The sequence below is a fragment of the Oxyura jamaicensis genome, chromosome 28 (genome assembly GCF_011077185.1).
Source record: "Oxyura jamaicensis isolate SHBP4307 breed ruddy duck chromosome 28, BPBGC_Ojam_1.0, whole genome shotgun sequence".
In the NCBI taxonomy this organism is placed as follows: domain Eukaryota; kingdom Metazoa; phylum Chordata; class Aves; order Anseriformes; family Anatidae; genus Oxyura; species Oxyura jamaicensis.
In genome coordinates this window covers 4,514,283-4,535,698 of record NC_048920.1, presented here as the reverse complement: position 1 = coordinate 4,535,698, position 21,416 = coordinate 4,514,283, and the positions used below count along the sequence as shown (strand labels likewise).

The window sequence follows — 21,416 nt, the reverse complement described above, 5'->3', positions numbered from 1 at the left end:
CCCCCCCCCCCCCCCCCCCCCCCAGCACCCAAGGGGCTCCCAGAAGGGGGCTCTCTGCCCGCACCCCCCCCGTCACTGCCGGGCACGGGGCTGTGGGTGGGTGAAGGCGCTTTAAAAATCCTGTCCAGATGCACTGGTGACACTTAAACTCTTTTTAAAAAAAAATAAAAATAAAAATAAAAATTCCCCGGGCTGTTTTTTTATAGCGGTGTAAGAAACGCGGGGCGGATTTCGATATTTTGTATTTTTAAACTTTACTGAAATGTGGTGGCTGAGCCGGCACAGCTCGCTCACGGTTTGGATCGCATGCAGTTGTCTTCTTTTTTTTTTTTAACCTTATGATTAATGAGTTAAATTTATTGGCCAGCTGCCCTTTATAACCATGAATGAGTTCCTAAAGAAAAAAAAAAAAGGAAAAAAAAAAAAGGAATCTTTTATCTCCTCCCAGGCCTCTCTTCCTCCCTCCCAAAGAAATGTTTTTCTATCATAGCGAGTTGGCCAAAAAGATCAATCTCCCTTAAAAAAAAAAAATCCGTGAAATTAGGAAGAATAATATTGACCGATCCTGCCAGGTTGCCTGAAGAGCTTTATTTTTGCAACACCCTCCAAAAAAAGGCGTTTTTAAAATTTTCTTCAGGCCCTTTAGGGAGAGGAGGGGGGCAGTTCTCACCGCTCCCCTTGCAGGCGCTGGGCATCCCCACGCTCAGCCCCGAAAAAGCAGCTGCAGGTGCTCAGCAACCTCAAGGAAAGAGGCACAAGATCAGACTTTTTTTTTCTTCTCTCGTTTTTTAAACAAAACTAGGCAAGGACAAGAGCGAGCCTCCTGCAGGGAGTGAGCGTGGGGGAAGGCGAGGGGGCGAGCCGAGCCAGACAAGCGCCCGAGTGATAACTTGCCTGAACCCTTTGATAAATGAGTTGACTTTTTTTTTTCCCCCCTTCATTCGCCGCACGCCAGGAACAGAATTGGCCTGAACTAGGGGAATTGGCAGCAAAAAACTAACATCCAAGTGTGTCTGGTCAATAGCGCGCTTGTTCCTGCCCCTGGGTGCGATGTGAGGGCTCTGCCTGTGCTCCCAGCCCGGGCACAGCGCTCGGCTGCGTTTTCTTTTTCTCCTTCCCCCTTTCTCTCTCCTCTCGCTGTGTCTTTTTTAAATATTCATCAATGGGGTGGGTGGTTTGCTCTAGTCATTAAAATATCGCCTTCCCCTCCCCCTTGCTTTCTCTAGGACTGCCACTGTTGAGTCTGTGGGAGTATGAATCAGCAGCAGCAGAGAATGGCTGCAGTTGGGACAGACAAAGAGCTCAGTGACCTGCTGGACTTCAGTATGGTGAGCGAGCGGCCGGGGGGCGGCGAAGGGCCCGGGGCTTCGGAGCTGCACGGGGGAGGAAATGGGAGCCTGGAAATTGGCCGTGATGGGTTTCAGATGTGCCGTGTTTGTGTGCATGCACATGTGCTGCAACTTGTTTATTTTCAAGTTAAAGCAAAGCTGCTGCCCCTCCTCCCCCCCCCCCCCTTCCCCTCCATGTATATTGTTTCGTCGCAGGGAGTACGGAGAGGTGGGGGGGTTGCTGGGTTCTGGTGGTGTTTTTTTTTTGGATGGGAAATTCTGGGGAAACAGAACGCACTTGTGTGTAGCCTGTTTAAATGCTGGTGGTGAAGGAGCAAGGTAACTGTTTTTGAAGCCATGGATACAAAGCCAATGCAAAGATGTAACTTCAGTAGCTGATTAATCAGGCGTTTTTCCTCTCCCCAGATCCAGACTATTAAACTTTTGCTCCCACAGGTTATTCTATCTCGGTTTGAAATTTGTCCAAGCTCTCCAGCACGTTATTTTTGCAGGAGTTAGGCACTGGCGTTCCCCACGCTCTGCTCTACTGGAAACCTTTTAGCTGCCTTTAGGGGCTGTTCGTTTTCAAAGAAACAGAACCTAAGAGTTCCCCCTGAAGGATGTGCGCAGCTCAGAGGGAAGAGAAGTCCCTGGTAGCCGCAGCAGAGCACGGGTTAGTCCCCAGCACAGCTGCCTCTGCTGCCGTCTGCAGTCAGCGATGTGCCGCACCGGGCACGTCGAGCCTCTGCCACGCCGGGGCTGGCAGGAGACTTGCAGAGGGGAGAGCTCGCGTTCAAAAGAAAATAACTTTGTTTGGTTCCTCTGTTGTGTGCTGCACCCTCACGGGGCTTGGAGCCTGCGTCTTGCTTTTAAGATAAGCAAACGTACTGCAAAGATAGAGCAAACAGCTCCTCGAGGAGGAATAACCATGGGCACCGCTGCTGTGGCTGCGGGCTGCCCCCTGAGTCGATTTTTTCTTAGGGAGAAGAGTAAAGGGGGAAAAAGGTGGCAAAACCGGGGGTGCCTGCTGTTCTTGTAGCTGTTCTGCCCGTGGAAAGTGCTGAAGCCTTGCATCTTTTCTGCACCCGAGCACCGAGGTTTAACAGTGGGAAGTAAACCTTGTTGTACAGCTGGGGCTTTACCTGCCCCTGCTGGGCTCCGTGCTGGGGAGCTTCGGTGGTCCCATGTAAGGCCGAGTCTCCTGCAGAAGGACAAGTCCAGTGCTCCTAGTTCTGGGCTTCTGTCGGGAGGCTGGCTCTGGTAAATTAGCAGCAGGATGTGTTACCGTTAGCTGTGGGACTGGGTTAAAGCATACCTTTAAAAACAGGACGTCGTCCAGGTTCGCTGGGGAGTGGCATGCAGTTATTCTGCTCTCATCCTTGAGGCCCTGCTGTTGGCGTCCCGGGGCTCGCCGTCTCGTACACCAGGCAGCGCTGGGTTTTGGGCTGAGCCTCGGTCAGTAGGCCATAGTCTGCTCCTGCTTTACTTGGTGTCTGAGGAAAAAAAATCAAATCCCACTCACCGTTCAGAGCTTTAAAAAACCCAAGCCCGTATTTTCAAAATCGACAACCCATCCTCAGTTGCGTGCTGAGAGCTGTATTCCCTGGAGGGGTCCTGACCTGTTCCCTCTGTATATGAATATTTCTGTCCTTGGAGATTAATCTGCAGCCAAGGGTTGGATTTGGGTTCAATTCCAGCTCTCCTACGCTGATGTAAACCTGGGGAATGACCAGAATTTGTTCTGAGCTTGTCTGAGGCTTATGCGTTCAGCAGCGGCACCGGGGGCGGCTGCTTGCAGGATCAGGGCCTGCAAATGTCATTTGCCAGCAAGTGATTCGAAGACATTCCCTCCGGGATAAGTTGGCCGATGGGCTCCGATGCAGGCTGGATTTGAGCCAGATCGGTTTCACAAGCCCTCGTCTCTCCGCACACGCACACCCTTCTCCTGAGTTTGCATAAAGGGCTATCAGCATCTCCTGGAGGCTGGGAAGTGGCAACGGAAAGCCTCCGCGCTGGGCACCCTGGCGTTGCAGGCTTGTGCAAAACGTGGGGGTGTCAGGGAGACTGCGCTGTGGGTTCCTCTGCTTCTGTTGTTGGGATGCAGGATTTTTGGCCACAAAGCTCACTCTCAAGTGTATTTATATACTTTTTTTTTTTTTTTTTTTGGAATAAGCAGGAGTGGAGCCCAATAATCCTCTCTAGAAGAGAGTGGAAGGAGGGAAGACTGGAGAGATTCAGAGAGGCTGGAGGCATTTGTTCCAGATCAGCGTTTCGGTTCCTTTTTCCTAGGGAATGTTCAGCCCCTGTAGCTTGTGGTCCAGCCTTGTGCTGTCTTTTGGGTGGATTTTAACGTCTGGCCCTGGTGGGTTTGCATGGCCAGGCGTGGGTTTGCGGAGTCGGTAAAAGGGTTGTGCGAGAGGCTGTAAATGGGGCTTAGAGTCCTGGAAAGAAAGGCTTGTCCCTTCGTTAATAAACAAATACGCTGGGTAGCTGCTGAGCTGCGAAGCACTCACCCGAAGCTTTCTGCCTGTGTAATTTGACAATGAGGGTGAAAACCAAAGCAGCGTGCTTCTGAGCGAGCTGGAGCCAAACGTGCAGCGCAGTGCTCGGATTGCTGCTCTGGGGTGTGCGCGGCAGAGCGCTTACCTCTACCTCGGAACAAATTGCCTTTTATAATTGCCCCAAAGTGCAGGTAATTTGTAAGCTTTCTTTCACCACCGCTCCCTGGCAGTAGTCCAGAACAGGCTTGCAAATCTGGAGGAGAGCTTTCGAGAAAGCATCCTGCCTATTGCTTCGCGTCGCCGGCTTCCACCTTCTTAGCAGCCCTTCGTTTTGGTGCGTGACTTGGTGCCAGGCTGGGGTTTGCGGGCACGTGCGGTGCGAGCTGTGCTTGGGTGTTGCCCACGTGTGCGTCGCGAGATGCTCGGTGCAGCCATCCCAGACCACATCTGTGTCCTGCTGCTGCTGTTTGCATGTCCTGGGAAGGCACAGACATGTCCCAGGTCCCTAGCTGGGCTGTGGGGGTGGATGCCCGGGCACGGGCCTCTGCCGTGCCCATGGATGGGGCTGGGGGCTCATCCGTGCCGCGGTGCGCGCCTGCCAAGCCGGAGAGAGGCAGGCGGCTGCGTGCCAGCCTGGGTCTCTGGCAGAAGTGAAATACTGTTAACAGCCATGATTATTAGCAGAGTATTAACCATATGCTGTGGGGATGCCGGTTGTCGGGGCGGGTTTCTAACTCGGTGAGAAGTTGCAGGGTGGGCAGAGGCTTGAGCAGCCTAGGGCTGCTTCCTCGGCAAGTGACGGCGCTCGCTGCCTGCTGGCCCTCGCCATCCAGCCGCTGAAATAAGAGCGAAAACCGACCTGTCTGCAGCCAGCAGGGCTTGAGCAGCTCCTTCTGCCTCTGCTCCTGCGGCTCCCAAAGCGCTGGATGCTGCTGAAGCGGCGCTGAGTGCCCTGCTCTGGCCAAGGCACAGCGCCTGCGTTTCCATGATAAAACTCTCGCTTTTGTTTTGAGCGAAGCGGTCCTGAAGTTTGCTTTACGCCGCGGTGGACGTTTGGGGCCGTAGTCAGGAAGGTCTGCCTTAAATGAACACGTATGAAATATCCTGCTGGCAACGTTCATTGAGTCGAATTCCCTCTTCTCCCCGAATTAACAGCTGGATGCTTTCCACTCTGCAAAATAGATTTCAGGTTTTGAGTTCAGGCCTGAGGTTGGTTCGGCCTGGAGTTCATAAGGTGGAGGAGCGGGGGAAGTGAAAACAGCTTTTTAATTTGAAAACACTGATGCACTGGTGGAAGTGCCCAATAAATGAAATGCAGCTTGATATTGTTACTTGGGTCTGGCAAATTCCCTCTCTTGCTTACAAGTTTGCTGCTGAGAGCGTGGGGTCTCTCAGCTGTGATTCCCCGGCAGCGAGCGCGGGTGTTTGGAGCTCGCCGTGCTCTGGGTTCGCATCTTTTAATCTGGGGGGGGGATAAATCCTTTGGTGGGGGCAGTTAGAGCTACGAGGACACACGGGCACCGTTGTCAGCTGTCAGGGAGGCCGGAGACATGGCTTGAGAAACTATATACAGAGACGTAAGATGGGGTTTTTACATAACCACTTAAATCTACGTTATTCAAATCCAACAAAGGACGAGTAATGACCCAATTACAGCTCCTCGGAGGCTGCGCCTGGGTCCCTCTGGTGTGTGCCAGCCCCGGTCCGGTGTCCTCCTCCTCCCCCCCCCCCCCCCCCCCGAAGTTTATTTTTAAAGCTGCGTTTCGAAGCAGAAAGGAAATTCACAGTGGGTGGGTGAACTTTGGCTGTGAGTGACACACGCAGCAAGCGCCTCGCGTGTGACTTGCACCCAGCTCCTCGATGCGGCCGCGCACCAGTTTGTTGGAAAAACAACTTGGCAGCAAAAAAAATAATAATAAAAAAAGAAAACCACCAAAAAACTGAAATGCTTCCTGGAGCCGGCGAGCGATAAAGGCGCTCAGGGACCGCCTCGAGGCGCGGGGCGACCCGGGGCTCCCTGCGGCGGCCGCACCCCGCTTGGTCGCGGATCCCTCCGGGAGGGAGCGCAGGAAGGGTTGCATCAGTCTGAAACCTCGAGGCGGCAGCGCGGTGGCGAGGGCATCCCCGCGGGGGCGTGCTGGGGATTGCCGCGTGGGGGGGACACCTCTGAGCAGGAGTAGAAGGCGCTCGGTGCACAGTGGAACGAGGCTGCTCATTTTCTCCGCTGCTACCTGCCGCTCCAGCCCCGGGGCTTTTGGCATCAGCGCGTAGGGGGCAGAAAATCTCACGAAAAGGAGGCAGGGGAGCTCTGGGGGCTTTGTTTCGCTGCTCAGGACAGCGGCACCCTGTGCTCACGTGGGCAGAACTGCCTCTCACTGCCTGGAAAAGGGGTCTCGGACCCCTTGGTCGTCTTCCCTACCTCAACGGGAGGGCGTGTGAGCGGGGCTGGGCAGGGTCAGCCGTGCAAAGTCCATTTTTAGTCATTTCAGGGATCTCCGCAGAAAACAGCGCTGACAAAAACAAAGCAGAGCGCTGAAAGGAAGGTAGGCTGCGAGCCTTCGGTGTCGTCAGAGTTTGTTTTTGTTTTCTAGCCCGACTTCCTGAGGAAACAAGGCCTGCTCGACGGTGGGGCCGCCGGCCCCCTGGGTGCACGGCTGAGCCCCCGGGGGCGCAGGGGGGGCCCCCAGCGGGAGCTGAGCCCCCAGGGAGCGGGGTGCTGGCGCCGGGGCGAAGCCGCGGGGAGGCAGGTGCCTGCGGGCTTGCCGCCGGTTGTCCACACGCGCACTCAATCGCTGCTCACACCTTTATTTAAACGCGTGTGTTTCTGTACCGCTCCAATGCGCGCGTTCATAAATATATATGATCCCAGATTTGAGTTCTTTTGAATGGCAGTTGGTTTCTTAACTGCTCTCTTTGCATCTCTACCACATTTAACCGTGTTTTTTTTTTTTTTCTCCCCAGCATTTGTAAAAACAAAGCTGGGCAGACGGCTTTGTACAAAGGAATGTTTCTGACCACAGCCAGACATCAGCTATGTCAGGGCACGAAGCGCTGCGTTTCTGTAGGCCCTGGTGCCATTACATTGTTTAATCTTCAAAGCGTTAAACTTCGGAGTTACTCAGACATTGCAAAGCTAAAAATAATAAAAATTCAAATGACTTGGTGGTGAAAGTATCTGGAGTAGTAAAAGGATATTAAAATGTGAATTCACTGAGCGTTTTCCCACCAGTTGTTTTATTGGCCGGAGCTCCATTTGTGTGGAGAAGAATCGGTTTTCTGCTGCACACAGGTGCATATCAATATTTAAATAGCTTCTGGAGCCCTCCCAGCTTACATTAAGGATATTTACCCGCGCTCACTGACGAGGTACGCGGTGCTTCTGAGGAAGCTCCCTGGCAGAGGATGAGCCGCGATACTGCGGCCACAGCAGTTCAGCAAACGAGTAGCCAACGTTACCGACCGCAGAATCTGCGGACACTGCTCATCGTGCATCGAATACCATCGAACCTGGCGTGGCTGCGGCCAGCCCCTGGTGCTGCTGGAGCCCCCAGGGCTGGGAGCTGGCGTGGGGCTGCTGGGTGGCCGGAGGGCAGCCCGCGTCCTCCTCGGGCACGGGGTGAGACCTGGACCATGCGAGGGGTCGGGGGGTGAAGTGAGCTCAGCCGGGTGCTGTCGCTGGCCTGGGAGCTTTTTATGAATGGAGTCGGGCGTTCGGCACGGCTCGGGGGACACCCTCCTGGCTGGGCCTTGGTGAACAGGCTGGGGCAGAAGCTGTTGGTTTTGACCGCAGCGGCGATGCCTCTTGGATGGCTTTCAACTGCACCTAAGGAACCAGACGCGCTGTGTACACAGGAGAAGTTTATGCACGTAGGAATGCGTGTGTATATTAGCGCACAGCTGCGCTGCTCTCCTGTCCCTCCTGCGGCTGATCTATGTAGCAGGGATGTGAGGAGAGGAAAGTTTTTTGCATCAGTGAAGTGCTTCTCTTCCCCCTTCCTCCCCCTGCCTGCCCAACACGACCCCCCCTTGCAGCAGCACAGCAAAACTAACATACTGAAATCTCTTTTCTCTTCCCTTCCCTCTCATCTCCTTGTTTTTCTAGATGTTTCCCCTGCCAGTGGCTAATGGAAAAAACAGACCCACGACCCTAGCAAGCACTCAGTTTGGAGGATCAGGTATTGTCATCTTATTTTATTTTTAATTTAACAACATAAAGTCTCTTGCAATAAATGTGTGCTTGCTACCAGAGTCCCAACCAGAGCGGTTCCGGTAGTTCGGTGTGTTGTGTGCTTCTCTGGTGGTTTTCTGCTGCTGGTTTGTCGGACGCTCTCCCTGTTGCTCCGTGTGTCTCTGGGCAGGCAGAGCTGCTCTTGCTGGTCAGTCTCTGGTTGGGAAGCTGCTACCGGAGCTGGAGGTCGTGCACTGTACCCTGGAAGACTTTTTCTGTACATCGCTGAGGAGATGCTGCCTGGGTGGTGAATTCCTGGGGCTCGAAGGGAGACTCCAGTGCGATTTGGGTGTCTGCTCCGTTCAGCCCCCCAGCAGCTCCCTGCCGCAGGTGGGATCTCTCTGCTCCCCAGGGTGCCCTCCTGGCAGCAGGGAGATGGGCAGCGAGGGCGGCTGGAGCCGTGCGCGGGGTTTGGGCTGCTGGGGTGCAGAGCAGAGCCGCGCGGCCACGTCCCCGCTGCTGAGGGTACAAGGATGGGTCAAAGGGGTTTGGGAGCAGGGCGTCTGTGGGATGAGCGGGCTGCTGCTCTGGCTGCAACAGCAGGCTCTGAAGGGCACGCAGCTTTTAGGTGTCTGGTTTTGGAAGCACGGTGTGGATTCATCCGAGGCTGAAGCGGAGAACTCCCAGGCCAGTCGGATGGCGCGGTGCCGTGCCAGGCTTTTGATGCCCAGGGAAGCTGTGCTCTGTGCCGGGCTCGCCGCAGCCCCTGGCGTGCAGGAAGTTCGCTTAATTTGCCCTTCTTGCCGAAACATGCTGCTGCTTTGGGGATTCTTAAAACTTGACCTTCCTGCGCCGGCTCGAGTCGAGCTGTCTGGGGAAAGGGCAGTGCCCGTGCCCAGCCATGGGGAGCAGGGTGGGATTTCTGCGTGGTGGCGGAGAAGGGGCAGCTCCTGGGAGCTCCTGTGGAAGCAACGTGCAAGAAGAGTGCTCTGCTCCTGCTCTTTGGGGCCAGGGGAATGTGGAACTGTTTAGCTGCTTGTCAAGATGTTTTTGAGCAAACATTTTTACAGGGAGGTAAGCTGTTGAGTGGGTGCTGGAGAAAAGGGAGGAAATTCAAGGGCAGAAACTCTCGGGTTAACCCAGATGGAAGCTGATCTCCCCAGCGAGTGTTCCTGTGTATGAATGTGCCTGCGACTTCTGCTGTTAAAATAATCCACCGAAGACATGCTACACGCTAGTGAGAGAATAGCACTGGAGCAAGCTCCCATTAATTCGTTTCCTGCTCGGAGGCTGGCTTGGCTGCCTGGCTCGCAGAGCCGGCCAGCGAGGAGAGGCTGCAAGCAAGGCTGTGCTGGTGCAGCCAGCGCGGTGACCGGACCCCCTCTGCCTGGCTGGGCAGCAGCCAAAACGATGCAAAATTTTTTTTCTTCCCCTCTCTCTTCTTTCGGGTGAGTGAAAGGTAATGTTGACACCACCCTTCCTCTGGGCTGCTGCTTTCTGAGCCTGGCTGTGAGTAGCTCATAAAAACAGAGGACTGATATTATACAACAGCAGTTGCACAATCGCTGCTGTCCTGGCTTTGGGGCTCTGGGGCAGCTCTTTTGTCCTGCAGACAGACAGCCTGGGTTTGAAATGCAGCTTGAGGCTTGGTTTAGGGGAAACCTTTTGCTCCACCAGCAGCGTTAGCTCCTCAGCCCCTCGCCTTTGGAGAGCAAGAGGGACACGTTTCAATTCCTCTTCACCTTTGTGACTTCTTCTGGTTCTGGGTGTCTGAAGATGGGTTTCTGCTGGGTGAATAACTGCAGTAAGGTGCCAATGAGGTGTGCAGTGTACAGGGCTGCAGTGCATCTGCTGGAAGGATCCAGGCTGTCTACAGAAGGTCCTAGATAGTGGTTTTCATAGTTTGTGGATGGTGGTTGAGCTTAATTTACTAATTGACAGCAAGAGGCTAGTTCATCCTGAAAGGCATAGCCAGGCAGCCAGCTCAGAACTCGACGGCGACTTGTCACCAGCGCTGCTTGGTCGGAGGTGAAGAGCAGATGGCCCTTGGATTTGAGGACCTGGACTTGCTGAGGGAGCAGAGCGCCTTGCAGCCATCGGTAATCTGGACCTGGAGATTAGCTCCTTAATTCTCTTGCCGCACAGCAAGGCCTGGGTTTCATCTTCGGTGAGCCTCGTGTTTTTCAAACGCTTGTGTTCAGCTGGGGTCCCATGCCCCTGGTGAGAACAGTGCCGCGTTTCCTCTCCGCTGCCATCCCTCTCCTTGGAAGGAGGAACCAAGCGCCAGTTTGCTGCAGTCTTGGCTCAGCGGTGCGCACTGCAACATCAATGCCTCGTTATTGCAATAACCCCGAGGTAATAAACTGATGCCTTCTGCGCCAGAAGCATTTATGTTTTGTGCTTCTGCCCACCCTTGGAAATGTGAATTCGTGGCCTCCCACTCTTCGTCTCCCTCCTCGGGGAGATCCTGGGGCAGCGCAGAGCTCTTGTTTTCCCCCTTTAGCCCGAGGCTCTCTGCTGCCCAGGGGAAGCTGGAAGTGGAAGCAGCCGGGCAGGGACCCTGCTGACTCCCAGCCAAAATGCCCCATTTGCCAGGATAAGGTTCTCGCTTCCAAAGTCCGGCTGGTAAATAAGGTAATGCGGTAATTCGAAACAGTGCTACGAGAAAACTGCGGTGATAAAACTGCCCCAAATTGAAATCCTCTTCAAATCCCAATTAATGACTGCCTTGGCCGCCCCTGGCCGGGCTGCTGGCGCGTGCGTGGGTGGCCTCCTCACGAGGGCGGACCCGGTTCGCTCTCCGAAGCCAGGAAAATTCAAAGTGTTAATGCGAGCCCTCCAGCTTTGAGATCTCTTTGCTTTTATATTTGTCTCCTGGTTTTATTTTAAGCTCTGCCACTGTTTCCCTCATTTCTGTCCTTAAATGCACCAGGGAGGAACTGGTTTAGCTATCCCGCCGCACGGACAATTCAGCACCTCCGCTTTGCGTTTTTTTGGCAAGGCGAAACCCAACAATTGCCACTAGGACGGAGCTGACGTCACGCAGGCCGCGTCTGCAGCATTTATAGCACATGCAGGTCACCGCGGGGAAGTTGGTCTTCCTGGGGCTTGGAGCTGCGACCGGCGCTGGCAGCGTGAGCCCCGCTGTTTGCTGCCGGGGCGCTCAGCACATGCCTATTGTCCTGCTAGAGGGCTGTGGTTTCGTCATCCCCGCGCCAAACTGGTTGTTATTTGCAGTAGCAAAACATTGCAAGCCATGTCCTCTGTCCCCCCCCCCATGTCATGGTTTGTAGATGACTAATCTGATCAGAAACGAGCTCCCTCCCAGCGTGCTTAATTAAACTGCGCCTCTAGCAGGAAACCGCGCGCGCTGGATTTCACATGGAAATGACCATTTTTAATTGACGCTGAGGCAGCAGGAGTGGCGGGGGGCGAAGAAGTTTCATTGCCTCTTCCCGGGCTGTGGCATCGCTGCGGGGCCGCGCCAGGGCTGTCACCTCGTGGCTGCAGAATTTTTGGGGTCACCGCGTGCCGGCTGTGCCGCTGCCACAGCAAACGCGTCGGGGCTCTGCCGAGCAGGGAAGGGAAACGGAGGCAAACGGTTGCACGAGGTAATAGATCTGGAGCAGAATCCATCTCCTGGAGCTGCTCACCAGCAGGGCTTTGCATCCACAATGAAAGCCCAGCGCCTGTAGCCCTCTCCCTAAAGCATCAGCAAAGTGTGCGATGCCGGGGTTGTGTCCTGTTGGAACAGGAGCCCAGGCTGCCTTCTGCCGACACGATTCCTGCTCACAATAAATAAAATCATTGCTAAAAAAAAAAATAGCCTTAATTGTTTTCATTTTGAGCAACCAAATTCACCGTTAAATGTCTTTTCCTTCTGGTTTTGTGCTGAAGGGAGCTCCGGTGCTCGAGGTCCCGTGGGTGGGTTTGGAGGGGAGAGTCCCCCCCTGCTCCGTGCTGTGATTTCCACCCCCAAAATTTGTTCAGTGCTTTCTTGCCAGTGAGGTTGTGAGATGAGGCTCATTGTTGAGGGAATTGCTTTGATCGGGGCAAGTTCATAAAATACATTTGAAGCTGGCTAACCAGGGAGTTTTTCAAAGAGTTACAAGCTGGTGCATGTAACAAATTTTAAGTTATAGTCTAGTGAACAAAGCAAATGCATTCTCCCCGGAGGTAGGTGAGTCTGTATCCCCTTTGAAAGCCTGCTTTAAACAACGTTCAAACTTGGATACCTGTGGCAACAGCACCGAGAGTAATAAATTCTATGGAAGATGAGGTTGTCTCGTTAATTGGGGCTGTGGGTTAGCCGTTTGAAGATTTAATTATTCTGCGTGTGCACGCAGCCGCGTGTCAGGAGGATCCCGGTGTGGAAGGGGGGGGCTGGGGGCTGGTAGAAGCGGCGGATTCGGGGGGCGGTGGGGAGCTGAGCAGCACGTTTTGGGCGCGGTGCTGTCAGTGATTGAGTTTCAGGCTGCAGAATGGCGTTCGCAGCTATTTGCCATAGCGAGGAAGAGAGGAGCTTTTATTAGTAAGGATGTATCACGTTTTCCTACTAACTGCCTCGAGTTCCCACATGTTTTGCTTGTGCTGGAGTGGGAGTGATGGGCTTTGCTATTTTGATATGTGATGGAAGGCAGACGTGAGGTAGGCAATGTGGGACTTGATATTTAAAACTGGCACTTTCCACTGAAGCGCGTACCGCGGGCTGCTTGGTGATGTCGCGGTCGTGTGCGTGCCCGTGCAGCAGGCTTGCGAAACTGTCGCTGAACGGAGAGCCGCCACAACAAAAAGTCAGAGCAGCAAGCTTGCCTGCTGCCACCGCTTTGTCTTTCGAAGTTGAAATGACTTTTTTGGGTGTTTTTGAAGGAAGAAAAAAAAAACTCTTGCTGTGGACAAGTCAAGCTTGTAAAGCCTGGAAGGAGGCAGCCGGCTTCTCTGCGCGCCCCAGGGCTGCGTTCTCGCGGAGGAGGGTGCTGAGGGTGCTGGGGGAACTCCCCCGGGGCCAGCCCCGGGCTCTCCATGCCGCAGCCAGGAGGGCTTTCAGGGCTTTCAGGGCTTTCAGGGCTTTCAGTGGAGTTCGGCTTCCACGTGCTGCAGCCAGGTGCCTTGAAGGGCTCTCGGCTCTGTTCTCGTTGGCTGCCTTCGGGAAGCTCCCGGTCTCCTCCCTGCTTTCTGCTCAGTGTTTTGTCCGTGGGGTGGGTCACGTTAAGGATATGGAAAATAGGATTTGCGAAACAAAAATAAGAAGGAAGGTTTGGAGGGCCTGAAAGGGGGTTTTCTGTAGCTGGGTGAGCAGGAAACAGCAAGCGTGGGGGAACAAAAGGCAGGGGCGTATCTTCAGCCTGTCTCCCTCAACCCCACGTAACGCCGCAGTTCCATCTCCAGTCGTGTCCTGGTGCGCACGTCCCTGCTCCTGGGGCTGCCCTGCCATGGCAGCTGCTCCTGCACCATCGCAGCGAGGAAGATGTTTTTTGGAAGCTGTTTTTTTGTTGCTTTTCTTCAAATACGTTTTTTTTGCCTTGAATTTTCTGTGCAGTGGGCAAGGCTGGGAGCGAGGGCGTCCCGCTGGAGCAGGTTTCCAGTGGGTGCGTGAGGAGTGAACCTGGGGAGAGCACCGAGGGCGAGCGTTGTGCTGGGGCAGCGGCGATGCTCTGGGGCAGCTCAGTGCCCAGGAGTCCCGCCGGTGGCTGCGGGTACAGCAGAGAAATCGCCCCTATCTTTGTGTGCCTGCAACTTCAGGGGCTGGCAGGGGGCGTGCTTTCAGGGGAGGGGTATTTCTGCCGATCTCCCACCCCAAGGAAGAGTCCTCCTGGCTGGGTTTGAGATTTTGAACAAGGAAAGAGCACGGGGAATGCCGGAGGTGCTAGAGAGCCAAAGCTGTACTGAGATAAGCGACAGCTTTTGTTTAGAAACTGCAAATGTGACACAGACCTTGTTTAAGCACACAGCTCTAACTTTGCCAGCAGAGTTAGAGCGGTGCAGCCGTCTCCTGCCGGCAGCGCTTTTTCCTTCCCGAGATGAGGCATCGCAGCCCTGCTGAAACTGTGCCTGCTCGAGGGGTTGTGGCGAGATGAGTACATCTCAGGTGAAGTATCACGTGCCTTACCTGGCATGAAGCTGGGGTGGGAGGGAGCCTTCTGCCTTCGAGCTCAAGCACCTGCTTCCCTTTTATTAGAAGGAGGCGATGCCCAACGTTGTTGCGCTGCTTAGGCTGCTGGTGTCTTGATGGCGAGGGCCAGGACCTCATTAGAAATGATCTCGTGGAGGGCAGCGCGCTGGGGGTTTGGTGCTGCCCCCTCAGCTCTGCCCCAGCCCACCTCCAGTCTTGCTCACGCGGCATTGCCTGAGCGTTGTGCGTTGTTGCAGGGCTGAGATTTGGACTTCAGCATATGAGGAGGGAAACGGCACGTGCCTAACCTGGCCGTGCCTGGCTGTTACATCCCGGGGAGCCCTGCCAGGGCTGGGTGCTTCTCCAGCCTCTGCTCCTATTGCGTTCTGCCGGTGGGAGTAGGCAGAAAGCTCGCTTTTGGCTCAGCATCCCAGCTCGAAGCCTTCCATGCTTGTTGTGCCCTTTCCAAAGGGGAGAGATGGCTTTGGAAGGGGCCCAGCAGGTCTGGCAGCCGTTCCTGCTGGACCTCGCTGCTGCTAATTTCAAATTCTGCATGCTCGGTAGGGTGCCTGCTGCAGCACGCGTCCCGCGTGCGACCGGCCGCTGCCTGGTGCATCCCCATTGTTAACGTTGTGTGCTCTTACACTCAGACTGGAGTTCACCTTTTTTTGAGTTTGAGATAGCAAGTGGGTGTCTTACGGGGACAGATGTAACGCGTGGTGCCACGCTGTTACTCGGGAGGGCCTCATTCCTTGCCAGGCACTGCGGTAACTTGGCCGAAGGATGCTGTAAACGCATCTTCTCTGCTCACTGGCATCCAAAATCACCGGTAAAGGTGACATCTTTGTTCTAATACACGAGCAGACTCCGATGATGCTGTTTACGACATCTTCACAAGTGGGAAGGTGGTGATGATCTTACTGCTTCAGCTGGAAGCCGGCAGTGTTTGCCTCCGTGGTCAAGGCAATGAGCTTGGGCGCGTTTCCCGCATGCTTTGGGCTGTGTGCATGGGACAGGGCCATGGGCTGAACTCCCCAGGCCGGCGAAGCCCTCCTGGGATGCACGGTGACCCCTGATGGATGGGGTTGATGCGGGATGATCCTCTAACCGCGGGCTGGAAACCTGCCTCAGGAGCCAAGCCGTGCCGTGCCTGAAAAGCGCGCTGTGCTCTCGGGTTGGGCTCGGCGCCTCTGCCCCGTGCTGCAGGCATGGCGACGCAGGGAAGCCACAGGTCGCAGGCTGCTGGCAGCTGTTCCTCTTCTGCCTTGGCGCTCGCTCCTCGCCGCTCAGCTCAGCCCGTTTCTGCCGGCTCCAGGTGCCCGAGCGGAGAGGTTCGCCCGCCCGCCCACGCCCTGGCAGCCACCACATCCCGGGACGTGCAGCGGGGCGGTGGGCTGGTGCCGGCCGATGCAGCTGTCTCAGTTATGCCAAAAAGTTTGCCCACATCTGCCTCTCGGATTCCCAGCCGCGTGGGTTGGGATTAGCCTGCCCTCTCGCAGCGCCTCCAAATAGCTGAGACATCCCCAGAGCACGGTGAGGGGGTGGCAGCCCGCAGGCTCCTAGCTGCCTCCCAGGAGGACCGCTGGCTGTCCCACGTGTCCCCAGGCAGCGAGGAGGAGGGACCTGGGCAGCATCCGAGGGCCGCGGCTTCCCTGGTGCATCCCCAGGCCCCCGACCCCGCTGGGTGCGTGCAGATGCCCGGAGTAGGCGGGTTTGGGGCGTGAGGATGGCACCGACCCTCTGGCATCGCGCCGCACGAGCAGAAGGCCAGAACACAGGCGTATGTTTGTGAGCGGTGTTTTGGGGAGAAAGGTTAATTTTTAGGGAAATGGGGCTTGTTGAATGATGGTTGTGCCCTGCCAGACCTCCAAGCAGAGCCAGCGTGGAGAGCATCTCGCTGCGGGTTTTGGAGGCCCTCCTGCCAGAAGGTTCCCAAGTATTTTGCAAGTCTTGATTAGCGCATTAGCTTAAACAAATTGAGTTATATATGCCACGGCGGGAAGAAAGGTACTGCACTCCTTCAGTGTTGACTTAAAGTTTAATTAATTTTGTTGCCAAATGAGGCATGAAATACGGTGTGAAATACATTGTGGTGCTGAATGCGTAATTGTACGGGGGACCGGGAGCGCGGCGGGCGCTGAGGGTTGGAGATCACCGGAGGCGAGCTGGGGCACGGCGCTCCCGTGGCACTGAAAGGCGCAGCTGGCAGCTGCGGCACCGCCGGGCTTCCCTTTGTGGGGGAACATGCCCTGGGGACACCCCTGGGGCTGCGGGACTGGCCCCCCGCAGCCTCCCGCACAGCCCCGCGGTGCCCTTGGGCTCCGTGCGGCTTTAAACCCAGCGCGGCCTGGGTTTGGGGTAGGCTGGGGAGGTTTTTTGCGCAGGTTCGGGGTTCGTCTGACCTGGATGACCTCACGGGATGGAAGCACGTGTGAAAAAACATCAGAAGGGGAAAAGGAGGAAGGTTTCGTGAATCAGCTTTTGAGGATTTTCCTGATGGTTTTGTTGATGCCTCTCTTGCTGCCGTGACTAGTGCTTCTGGAGGGAGGATGCCTTTACAGGGATCACATCGCCTTGCCTCACCCCATAAGGAGGTGAATACTCGACATTTGCCCTTTTTCCCTTGGATTTTTATATTATTTCTCCAGGTAGCTCAGCTCCAAGGCGAGTGGGGCAAAAAATCCTAAAAACCTGCTGTCCATCTGCCTGTTAACCCTGAGCAGCACACCCCCGCCTCGAAGTGTCCGAAGGCTCCATCCATCTCTAAATTTAGCCAGAGATTACGTCAGGAGCAAGAGGGAGGTGAAGTTAATGTGGCACGAGCTTTTTCTAGCAGGGGAGCCTTCTCCTGGTTAGACAGGGACCAAAAATAAATGAATGGCCCCGTTCCAGAGCGGCTGGGGATGGCAGGAAGGGCAGCCTCCACCACCCCCGGGCGTGTTTGGGGGTGGGATTTTGTACCAAGCAGGGCAAAGGGCTGTTGTACAAAACCCTGACCAGTCCTGTGCAGGAGGAAGCCTCTTGGAAGGCACCTGCCGTGCCCTGTGTCCTCTCTGCGGGCACAGACCATTGCCAGCCAGCGGTGGCCTCTCCTTCAGTGGTGGCACTTGGCTCTGGTGGCCCCAGGCTTGGCTGGCACCGCTCGGCACGGAGCCGTTCCTCTCCTCCAAGAGCATCTTCTGCCCATCCTCCCTCCCTTGGGAATGGGGCTTTGGTGCAGTTTTCCCCCTCCAGGAGCTGTCCTGGGCTATGGCACAGCTCTGCGTGCCACCTGGACTTGGTGGCATCCAGCAGGGGACGACCCATCATCTCCTTGGCCCGGAGCAGGACCCGGCCATGCTCCGGCAGGACCTGCCAGGACAGGACAAGGCTCGAAGGACGCTGGCGGTGCCGGTCACCTCCTTTCCTTCCCCAGGTGGCACAGGGGGACAGTTGGCTCGTGGCACGTGACAAAAGCTGTCCTTGCCGTGGTGAACGTGTGACCGCTCCTTGGAGTGCGGGGAGGTCCTGGGCCCCTTCTGCTTTCTAAGGCATTTTTTTTTGAAAGTGAGGTGGTCTCTCCTCCAAAGGCTTGTTAATGCCCCGTTAACATTGTTATACAAAACAGCAGTATGCCATTTAATTAGGAAAAATACGTACTAACCTCTACCATATGTTGCTCTTCTCCTCGTATTTGCATTTGAAAGTCCAGCTGAATTTCAATGTGAAACTGGATTTTATCCAAATGATGAATGGCCTGAGAGGCTGTGGGAAGATGGATGTGCCTCCCTATCAAATGTCTTTGTTTTTTTTTTTCTTTTTTAAAGAAAAAAGAAATTGAAAGTGAGATGCCTTTATTCCTCCTTGTGCTGTGGCTCAAACCGTTCGCACCTTTCCTCTAAAACCTTAAGCAAACGTGTCTGGCCGGGCGCTCGCTCCTGCATCTCCTGAGAGCGGAGGCTGCGGCGGAGCGAAGGAGAGGGGTGGGTTTTGTCCCGAGCAGTGACCTCTCGGGGGCAGGTCTGGAGACGAGCCTGCACCGAAGCTGCCAGAGCTTCTGGCACGGCTGCCTCAGCCTCGAAGGTTTTGCAATCTCCTTGCTTGACCTAAAGAAGACATCAGCACCGACAGGCACCTTTTATGTAAAACCAAGCATAAGTAAAGGGCTCGGCTGCGGGGGCCCGAGGCACCTTGGCCTCTGCAGCAGGAGCGTGGTGCACGGAGCTGCTGAGTGTTTCCTCGCTTCGTTTTCCCAACCTGGGCACATTTTCATTTTCCCAGCCTTTTTTCCCACCGTGTCCCAGTGGCCACCATCCCTCCGGCAGCTTTGGGCAGCACATGCTGCCACCTCGCTGGCAGCGTGTCCGCAGACCCTCGGAGCGCGCACGCTTTGTGCTGGGCCAGGGGCTGATTTTTCTGCTCCTCCGAGGTTACGTGTGAATCAAGCTCAGCTCCACAGCCAGCTCAGCGCTACATCGCTGAGCTGCGTGTGCTCACACGGCTCTCGGTGACCTTTACCATCGCCTACCTGGCAAAAAAAAACAACCTTAAAAATCATTTCATATCCTGATTATTTCACATCCTCTGCGGATCTGCCTTGGGAGGCCTGCAGGAGTGATGGGCTGGCTGCAGGAGCGGGTGCCACAGGTCTCTGACTTTTGTTCTCCTTTCCCTTGGCCCCTCAGATCAGTTCAATCTTTAAGACAGTTTTTGTTGTGTTTTTTTTTAGTTGTGTTAATGCAGCTGAACTAATATGATTACATTTCCAGATTTGGGTAATGGAATAACAAGTCAGGAAACTCTTTTTGAACAGTTGCTATTTTTTTTTTTTTTTAAATGAGAATCTCTGTCACTTCCAAATTATCCAGGTCTCTCATTGGGAAGATCTTTCTCTTTCTCAGTTACTCTTGGCACCAGAGCTCCCTGCTACCGTGGCCGTGCCTGCAGCGCCCTGGTCCTGGTGCAAGGCTGCGGGCGCCGCGTGCTCCCTCCCATGTTACCCATGGACCCGCAGCAGCTGCAGGGTTGTCCCTGGCTCCCCCAGATCTGGGCCTTCCCTAGTAGAAGCAAGAGATGGCAGGGGCTGTGTGTGTCCCCCAGGGGTGTGTTCAGGGCAGAGACCCTCCTGTGCCTCCCCTTCCCCAGGGTTTGTCCAGGCACGAGCCTCTCCCCATGCCGCAGGAGCCGGCGCGCGTTGGCTCCGCTCGTCTGCGTGTTCACTCCCGGGAGGCGGAGGAGAGGTTTGGGAAGCGGCCACCAGCAGCCCAGCGAAGTCGTCTCGCAGCGGCAACTTCCTTTCTAAAAAAGAGAAGGATGTTGCGGAGTTGGTGGCTTCCCATTATTTTCCCCAATTTGAGCCCTTTCTTGCCCTCGGCACCAGCCCGCACGCTACGCTTCAGCTCACTGAGAGCCTCGCTGTGACGAAGGGCGCCCGCGGCTCGGGGCCACGTGGGGTTGGGCTCCCGAAGCGCCGGGGTCCCAGCGGCAGAGCCTGCCCCGGGGCCGCGGTGTTTGCCCTTCTTTGGGTCTGCGGCACGAAGGAGGTGAGTCACTTTCCATGGAGCGATAGTTACCCCGCTCCCGTCTTGTATTTGTGTTGTGTAGCCAGCAGGATTATTTATAACTTAGCCAGCATCCCGAGTCTATTGTTTCAGCAAAGAGCAGGAATGACTAGATGACTTCCTGAGATTTTTTTTTACCACCCCCTCATTTTTTATTTTTTTAAAAATCTGCTTTTCCTTCCAAGTATTATATTCGCCAGTTGGATGCTTTCCCCCCACATCTTCCCCTCCTGATTGTGCATTTGTGCCGCTGACAATCCCACTACCGGTGTTGCTTTAACCCTAAAAGCAGGGTTTTCCTAGGAAAAGCGGAGGAATGTGCTCCGGCAGGGCTGCAGCACATCTGGGGAGCTCTCTGGGTCTGGAGCCAGCATCCCCAGTGCTGGGACCGCGGCAGGAGTCCCCAGACACGAGGCTCTGGCTGTGAGCGCAAGCTGCCGTCTGCGTGCAGGATAAAAGGCAGGCGGTGACCTTGTGCTGCGGTTGTCCTCGGGACGCCGTGCCACTCGGGTACGGAGCTGCTCCTGGCCAGGCCACCAGCGCGGGGTGGCAGGGGAACGCTTCAGCTCAGCGGCCTTGTCCCAGTCCCACCTGCCCCAGGAGTGTGCTGGGGCAGTGCAGGGATCTTCCCTGAGCCCGCTGCTTGGGGCAAAAGCCATTTCCACGCAGTCAGCCCCGGGGACGTGGGTGAAGCGGGCCCTATGTCCTGTCCTCGCGTCCGCCCGGTGGCAGTGACACAATTTGCCCAGCACAATTTGTGGCAGACGCCGGGGCTGCCCCTTGTGCCGCGTCACACCCCTGTTTCTTCTGGCTCTGAGTAACCCAGTCCTTTGGCCGTTGGGTGTTTATGCAGAGAGAAGGGAAAAGCTGGGGGTGTGCGTGTTGGTTTTTGCCCCAAATTTGGGAGCTCTCCTACTTCCTTTCCTCCTCCTTCTGTTGCTCTGCCTGCAGTTTATCGCCTGTATTGCAAGGCTCAGCAGTCATCGCGGCCTTAATTAGGCCCTTCCCTGGCCATCTGTGGGTGAAGGTGTGTGAAATCAATAGAAAGGGCAGGGTGGGTGGTTTTGGTGAGCTCTGCTCGTCCGACCCTTTCGGAAGGAGCCGCAGGTTGAGCTTCCCTGGGGAGCAGCACCCAGGGTCCCCTCCGTGGGTGCATGAAACCGCAGGGGCCCAAGGGCAGCGGATCCTCACCCAAGCAGCCAGGGGCTCTTTGGGTCTTCTTCCTTGAAGCTGGGGTGGAAGGGGATTTGTTCTAGTCCAGTTCTCCTCCTGGCTGGGCAAGATGCCCTGAGGAGCCCTGGCAGTGCCGCGCCTGGCGCCTTTCCTTCGTCGCCTCCTGGGCCGTGACGCACGGAGCAGCCCCGAGGCAGGAGCGGCTGCAGCCCCGACCTGCAGAAGTGGTCTGGGGGCAAAACAGCTGAAGAAGAAGTCCTGGCTGCCTTGTGGTCAGCAGAGATCCTGCAGAAGTCCTCTCGGTTTCTGTTAGCTCAGAACTCAAAACTGAGCCCTCGTTTATTTTTAAGCCGCTGTTTCTAGCCGAGGTGCCTGCGAGCACCGTGCTTGTCCTCTCCCCGCCGGCGGGAGCTGCCTCGCAGCCCTTGGGGCTGCAGTGGCAGGGGCTGGCCGCAGGCCTGTCTCCGAATCTGGGGACGGATGGCACCGAGGTGTTGCTCTGGCTTTGGCTCTCCAGGAGCTGCCTAGAAGCACGAAGCTTGTCCAAATGGGCACGGTGCTCGGATGTGAGCAGCTTGGATTGGCAGATGGGTC

The 21,416-nt window shown here is 55.6% G+C and overlaps 1 protein-coding gene across 12 annotated transcripts in view; it reads left to right on the top strand.

Annotated features, from left to right (window-relative positions):
• Positions 1 to 1,160: 1,160 nt before the first annotated feature.
• Positions 1,161 to 21,416, top strand: part of TCF3 (transcription factor 3) — a 64,725-nt gene continuing 44,469 nt past the window's right edge. For 8 of the 12 annotated variants that reach the window (XM_035348239.1, XM_035348238.1, XM_035348226.1 and 5 more), the window contains exons 1-2: positions 1,186 to 1,328; positions 7,932 to 8,004. In XM_035348239.1, coding sequence (XP_035204130.1) covers positions 1,254 to 1,328; positions 7,932 to 8,004 — 148 coding nt within the window. In that variant the 5' untranslated portion in view covers positions 1,186 to 1,253. Of the gene's footprint in view, positions 1,329 to 7,931; positions 8,005 to 21,416 lie in introns of all 12 variants that reach the window. The other 4 variants (XM_035348234.1, XM_035348237.1, XM_035348233.1 and 1 more) reach the window with 3 other exon arrangements.